The sequence below is a fragment of the Maniola hyperantus genome, chromosome 12 (genome assembly GCF_902806685.2).
Source record: "Maniola hyperantus chromosome 12, iAphHyp1.2, whole genome shotgun sequence".
Taxonomy (NCBI): Eukaryota; Metazoa; Arthropoda; class Insecta; order Lepidoptera; family Nymphalidae; genus Maniola; species Maniola hyperantus.
The window spans coordinates 12,454,038-12,461,535 of NC_048547.1; the positions used below are offsets into that span (position 1 = coordinate 12,454,038).

Sequence of the window (7,498 nt, forward strand, 5' to 3'; positions counted from 1 at the left end):
AGGCATTTTAAAAACCCCGTGGGAATTACTCTGATTTTCCGGGATGCAAGCTGTCCAATATTATGTCTTTGATCTGTATAAAATTTTCTTTTCAAAGTGAAAAGGTACCTACCTCGCAAAAAGGATTAACAGAATAAAGAGACAGATAGAAACTTACTCGCATTAATTATTATAAATAATGTTATTAGCGTAGATGGTACTTGTGGCAAATATATCCTAAAACTCACCATAATTGAATAATAATTGGTGTATAATTATATATATTAAATACAATGTGCTCTGAAAGTAGGTTGTAAGGACTGGATAGGCGGCAATATGCCCCGTCTCAAATTATAAAATGGAATGAATTCATTTTTTTGATTATGAAGTCTCACAATTTTATGTTACCCCATGAATTTAGGAAACTTAATTCTTAGGTTACCCTAATTCATAATATTAGTATGGTATTATAATAATGGTTCATAATAATAATAATTACGAATAATTATGAACTATACATAATACTAATAATTATGAATAATGTATATCATGAATTTATAATGGCAACATCGCTCGACTCTTCTCATAGACTACTGTCAAGTCTGTCAGTTGTCAACGGTTGTCACATTGTGTCACATTGTTCTCTTTGAGTTTGACGTTTATGGATTGTCAAAAAAAGTCGCGCACGTAATGTATTATGTTATTTATTAATTACAACTACTTTTATTTCGTGAATACTTCCATTTGACACACATTTACAATTTAATCAGTAATATTTATTTGTATAAAAAGTTTTAATTAGTACGATGGCGTCGCTAGCATTTAAAGTCAAAAGTAAAAATGGTCAGCAAGTATTGAAGGATTTGACCTCTGAAAGTACTGTGGGTGAATTAAAAGTGTTTCTCTCAAGTATATCGGACGTTAACTGCGACAGGATTTGCGTGTTGTGTGGTTATCCGCCCAAACCAATAGATGTTAGTAACGATAGCAAAAAGTTGAGTGAAATTGGGTTGAAGACGGGCGAAACTTTGATCGTCGAGGAAAAGTCACCTCCCGCGACCCCGAATGTTGTTAAGCCCGATGTTCCAACGCCCGTGGAGAACGGAGTATCCCACGACTTAATAGAACCCTGTAGACCGGGAATTTTGATGAAGAAAGTGGTCCCTTCTGATAATTCATGTCTGTTCACTAGTATAGGTAAATATCGATTAATCTATATTTGTGAAAAGATCCCACGCGATTTTTATACAAAGGCAACAGAACAAAGCATCATACGGCGTTAGACTATTTTTAGAACAATGCCACTTCATTGTTTATAACTTTTTATATGCAATGAACTTCAGATTCAGAAGCATAGGAAGCTTTGTGCTTACTTTAATAATTTTATTCTGTACGAAAATATTGCATTTTTTACATAAGTCAATGATTTTTTACCTATTTTAAAATATCTTACATACCTAATTTTGATGGATACACAGGTACTTGGTTGTTGTCACTACTAGTGTATAACTTTGGTTGATATTAGTAAACAGTTTTTAGCAAATCTTAGCTATCATCAATGTATGTGATCACCTCTATAAATGTATAAACCTTTACCTATATAAATGTAAAGTTCATATAATATGTTGGCAATATTTTATTTTCTGTATTTTTCAGTAAAAATCTTCAAAAATCCTTTCTTAGCGGATTGTCTACATCATAATAGCTATCTGCATGCCAAATTTCAGCCCGATCCGTCCAGTAGTTTGAGCTGTGTGTTGATAGATCAGTCAGTTTTTCTTTTTATGTATGTATTAGTGCATAGACAACTTAATATTTGTTGTTTTTGTAGGATTTGTATTAAATGGAAACGTAGACACATCGGTTCACACGCTGATGCGGCAAATTATAGCCATGGAGGTAGCGAGTGACAATGACACATACAACGAAGCCCTGCTGGGGCGGCCCAACGCTGAGTACTGTGCCTGGATCCAGCAGCCCAGCTCCTGGGGTGGTGCTATTGAGGTACAAATTTTAACTTATTTATTTTGAGGCATACATCTGAGTTTTTTGCTGGCTCTACTACTAACTCTACTTTCCGAACCGGTGGTAGAATTGGCATAATCTAAATATTTAAAAAGAGAGTGACTGACTGACTGGCAGACTGCTGCTCGATTGCGGTAGAATCCACAGGTTAGACTTGGCAAGATACTAGTATTATATTAAATATAACATTAATTAGTAACAATTTTTATTTTTCAGGTTGCAATTCTATCAAGATTTTACGGTTTAGAAATGGCAGTAGTTGACACATTAAATGCAATTATAAATAGATTTGGAGAGGATAAAAATTATGGACAGAGAGTATTCCTTCTATTTGACGGTGTACACTATGATCCTCTATATTTAGAACAATCTGATGTAAGTATTTAGTGTAGTTGGAAATTGCAAAGGTTGTCGGTTCAAAGTGACTGTTATAAGTCCCGCAAATTGCTATTGCGCTGGAACCATGTCTCATTAAAATCGAAATGACGTCACTTTGACATATATTTAAGTAAAAATATACCATCAGCTCGAAACTTCTGCACTAGAGTGCTGACATCACTAAAATGGCGGCCACACGCATTAGCAATTTGCATTATCTATGCTTTATGCATTCTTTGTATAATAAATGTACAACGGTGCCATGTTTCAGGCTTATACCATTATAGATAAACCTATTGCAAAGGTTTTGCGTATTAAAAAAAGTTGAATACAGATACATAATATGAAAAGGACAATGAGATAAAAAATAACTCTACAGTGCAACACAGCTCTCTTGGCGCGTGACAAAAATCGGAACTAACACCGCCATCTTGTAAAGTGTCTGTTTTTAGCTAGGTAAACACGTCCCATCTTAGGCCACATCATCACTTTCCATCAGGTGTGATTGTGGTCAAGCGGTTGCCTATAATGAATTTAAAAAAAAGTAATAAGGTCCGTCAGCACCCTTCGGGCACGGAACCCTGGCAAAGCAGAAAAAGCAGGGGACAGTGAAATAAAAAATAACTGTAGGGATTTAAAAAAAAGCTTTATATTTTCTTTTTTCAGGGTGGAATACAAACAGTATTTCCCGCGGAAGATATGGACATTTACCACGAAGCAGAACAATTGGCCCACGAGGCGAAGTCCTCGCGGCAGTTCACGGACCTCAACAAATTCACGCTCAAGTGTACGATCTGTGGGAAGCTCCTCAAAGGGCAGGTGGAGGCACAGAAACATGCCAAGGACACCATGCACACCAACTTTGGGGAGGTTTAGGATAGCAAATTATATGAATTGTTTTTTAAATAAAGCCTAAATGGCGTTTAAACTATCGTGAGTGATTTCCGTTGTACCTGTCTTACACCCGGCTTTACTCACGTGTTTAGTCGACGTTAGCCTGACTAGTTTCGAACCCTACTGGGGTCCTTTTTCTCAGGGACTCAGACAACGTCGACTAAACACGTGAGTAAAGCCGGGTGTAAGACATGTATAAAGCCTCAATAGCTTTAAACTATCGTGAGTGATTTCCTCCATTATACGTATGTCTTACACCCGGCTTTACTCACGTGTTTAGTCGACGTTAGCCTGACTAGTTTCGAACCCTTCCGGGGTACTTTTTCACAGGGACTCAGACAACGTCGACTAAACACGTGAGTAAAGCCGGGTGTAAGACATGTATAAAGCCTCAATAGCTTGATGGTTTGAGGATTGGACTGAAATCTGAACATTGAGTGCCTGCCTATTGATACTTTATTTTTGATCCATTGAAGGTTTTTTATGAAAAATTACTTCCAACTCAGTGAAGCAGCAATGTAGAAGCAACCAATGTTAAATGAGCTCGGTGGCTATCATTCAGTGTTAGACACTGAGTTAGCGGATCGCCCCAACGCGCTGTTTCATAAACCACCAGATAAACTTTACCTTACAGATAAAGACTTTATAACAGTTTTTCGGGAAAAAAAGGAACCCTTATTGGAACACTTCGTTGTCTGTCTGTCTGTCGTCCTCACCAGGGGGGGAGGGAGGGACAGAGAATTCAAAAAAACACCTCACGTAATTTATGGACGCCCCCTTGGTTATTAGAACGGGTCGAAGTATGCAGTAAATTAAAAAAGCCAGTTAAATAATTTTATGATATATTTTATTTTAACACAAAAAATGTACAATATCCATAAATATAATAATCTAGTCACATCGGCTTTTATCACTTCTTATTATTTACGCCTACGTTTCATTACACAGTTGTTATACAACCACCTATAAATACGTATAAATTATACGGAACGATATTGTGCATCTGTGAGGCGTAGATCAAGATATCAATTATGGCCGGTTCACATTATTCTATTCCAGTCGCTGGATCCGGTATGTAAGTTATGTTTGACTCATTTATAGGCCACTTAACTAGTAATAGAGAGCCAGCGCGTGCCAGACCGTTATTTAATAAAAGCTGAAAGTTTCTCAGCGTATATCTAAAGCCACCATGGTCCAAACAAACTTTGGATCATGGTGGCTTTGTGAGATAATAAAGGTGTATTTTTTTTACTTTAATCTTTAAATTTGCTTGATTTTTTACACCTTTATTGGCCCCGATTCTCTAGTCTCTCTCTAAACTAAATTTAGAGTATCTGCATCCTTTTCTTTTTACTAATGCTAAAAAAGGAACGGAACATGACTTTCACATTTTAAGACTCTAAAATTTAGTGCACAATACAAATTTAAACAGTAGGTTCGAAAGTGCGTGCTAAAATCACGGGTTTTACCATCTAAAAATTAAATTTAGAAATGTCAAACTGCTTCTGTCCTTTTCATATTACAATAGTAAGAAGAGGGTGCGAATACTCTAAAATTAGGTTGTGCTTAGAATCGGTGCCATTACCTGTTATCTCCCAAAGCCACCATGATCTAAACAAACGTTCCTCCATGTGTTGGGGACAAAACGCAGATAAACTTTCAGCTTTTATAAAATAACGAAAGTCTGGCACGTGCCGGCTCTTAGTCCACAAACTTTATGCAAAAAATATGCAACTGTCGCTAGCGTGGTAGTAACTTGCACAATGGAAACGCGACTGGGTAATTCGCTCGATTACGCCGTGATACAGATTTCTCTTCAAAATTGGTTAGGTACATTAAAATTTCTTATAGAACAATATGTAAAATCATGTCAAGTATACGGAATAAATATGAAAGATTCATTTATTAAAGCGTGACATTAAAAAAATATCTCTTTATCTACTCGTATAGTTACGGCATTGAACTTTGATATGAAAATTTTGAGTCCATCCTTTCGATACAGCCTTACAAGATCTCTGGTCATGACAATAAGGACTAGTTTACACAAGCGAGAATTTAGTCGAGTAACGTAATAATATTTTTGAACGAGTAAATTAACTCATTTATTAAGGCCTAGTAGTGATAAAAGACGTACGCTTGTCCTATTTTATGAAGTTCGCTCAGTCTTGGTTGTAGTAGTGAAGATAACTGATAAGCAAAACGTTGTGCGCATAAGCTGAACGTGTGCGTGCATGCACTACAACAAACAGACAAAAGAACTTCGTGAAATAGAACATCTATAAGTAATTGGAAATCATTATGGACAATCTGAACCACGCGGCGATTTAACAGACCAATAAACGAGGTCTAATTTTCCCGCGAACATAGTAAGCGCGCATGCGGACAGTGATAACAGATAATATCAAAATTTGCGTCTGCGTACCAAAACGCGGCAATGTTCATTATTCAGAGTTGCCTTTAGAATTTGGAATTTTATTTATTTACTCGAACCACTATTGTTGACAAGTGGTTCGAATAAAGAGATATATTTTGTCCAAACTCGGTTCGGCTTAGTACTTGACGAAATGGTCAAGTACTCGGCCAAGCACTCGCTAGGTGTAAACCCGCCCTTTACATTATATTTCAAATGAAAAACACTCATCATTAATTCTTTTCAACACACCTATCTAATTTATTTGTTAATTTGTATGAATATTATGTACAATTTTCACAACAAATCATCATAATATTGTTAAAATTGTCTTTTATACTAATGTTATTTTTTTATGTTATGTAATATTTTGAGCGCTATCTACACGCATTAGTGCAATTCTAAACCCGCAAAAAATAATGTTATTTCAAAACTTTTTTTTCATACATAAGTATTTGCCAATTTCTTTAAAACAGGTAATTTTAGAATTTAATTTTCGCTCTAAAATTGAAGCCTTAGAGCAATTACGCACTCATCCACGGTTAACAATTTCTATGTCACATGTCATAAGCTACCATAAAAATAGTTCTATGACCATTTCGGAACGAATTTTAACGGACTCGGATCAGATGAGTGCGTATCCGCCCTTATAATAATAACGCATCATATAATTTTTTTTGTAAGTTTTGTAATGTAACAAAGCGTAATAATGTAATATAACTAACAGCATCATAACATTATCACTGCCATGTAACAATACACGTTCGTTAAATTGATTTGTTTAAAAGCATAATATGATATTCGTATGAACTTCATACATTTACAGCTACATAATATTATTGTTTTACTATTTTTACATAGTGTAGCTTTACCTTTTTTGTCGTATTCGCCATAAGAAGCGCTATTTGAAAACGTTATTTTTTTAATGCGAGTTTAAAGCGAGTGCCTTTATTTCCTAACTAAAAGAGCAATTAGATACTATCTATGAAGTTGTATAACAGTAAAATGGCGCTTTATATGTAGAATTTAACCAACACTGAGATTTATAAACGTTTTTTCGGTAGTTAGCGTTTGCGTAAAATATTTTATATAACAAAACCAGGAACGGTTACATAATTTGTCATAGAAAATATATTGGCATTCGCAGGCGATGGCGAAGTTTTCAAATCTCTAAGCTAAACTAAAATGACAAGTCTAAGGCTAAAATCTAGAGCACTTTGACGTTGCTCAGACTTTTCTTAGAAGTAAAACGAGACAAATCTCTGTCCGTCTTATAGTTTGAGCAAAGTATGCTCTATAGATGTCAGACTAAATCCCTTTCATAATGCTCCCTACAGAATAGGATAGCACTATATAGTCTATTCGCGGAAAGAATTTAGTATAGTGCTCTGTTACATAATACCATCCCAATAATAGAGACAAAAATCTCAGTGGGCGCTAACCATTTTGAGTTACCAACTAACCACAAACGAAACTATGTTTTCTAACTGAATATCGGATGTTTTTGAAAACATAGTCGAATTGAATTTCGAATGTTTTTTTTAAAACATGTTTGTGATTGGTTGGCGCCTCAAAATGGTTAGCATCACCTGAGATTTTTATCTCTGTTATCTGTATGGGATTACGTAACAGAGAGAGCGCTATACTAACTTCTTTACGCGGGTAAAGTACATATAGATTTACAGCTGTCAATTTAGTTTAGAGATGTGTACAGCAGAATTATACACATTATAATATGAATCAATATAAAAAAAAAATACAAAACTTGCCAATTCATTCATTTTCATTTGCACATTCATTTTTGATTAACTC

At 35.3% G+C, this 7,498-nt stretch overlaps 1 protein-coding gene across 1 annotated transcript; it reads left to right on the top strand.

Annotated features, from left to right (window-relative positions):
• Positions 1–617: 617 nt before the first annotated feature.
• Positions 618–4,423, top strand: Yod1 (Yod1 deubiquitinase). Its single transcript, XM_034974284.2, has 4 exons — positions 618–1,176; positions 1,811–1,983; positions 2,221–2,379; positions 3,049–4,423. Exons 1-4 carry the CDS (start codon positions 786–788, stop codon positions 3,256–3,258), a joined length of 933 nt encoding a protein of 310 aa, XP_034830175.1. The 5' UTR covers positions 618–785; the 3' UTR covers positions 3,259–4,423.
• The last annotated feature ends 3,075 nt before the right edge of the window (positions 4,424–7,498 follow it).

Bases quoted from the DNA above. Each gene is read 5' to 3' on its own strand.
- Yod1 (XM_034974284.2), top strand. From the start codon at position 786: ATGGCGTCGCTAGCATTTAAAGTCAAAAGTAAAAATGGTCAGCAAGTA. The intron at 1,984-2,220 runs GTACAAATTTTA...TTTATTTTTCAG, and splicing joins CCTGGGGTGGTGCTATTGAG to GTTGCAATTCTATCAAGATT. The intron at 2,380-3,048 runs GTAAGTATTTAG...TTCTTTTTTCAG, and splicing joins TATATTTAGAACAATCTGAT to GGTGGAATACAAACAGTATT.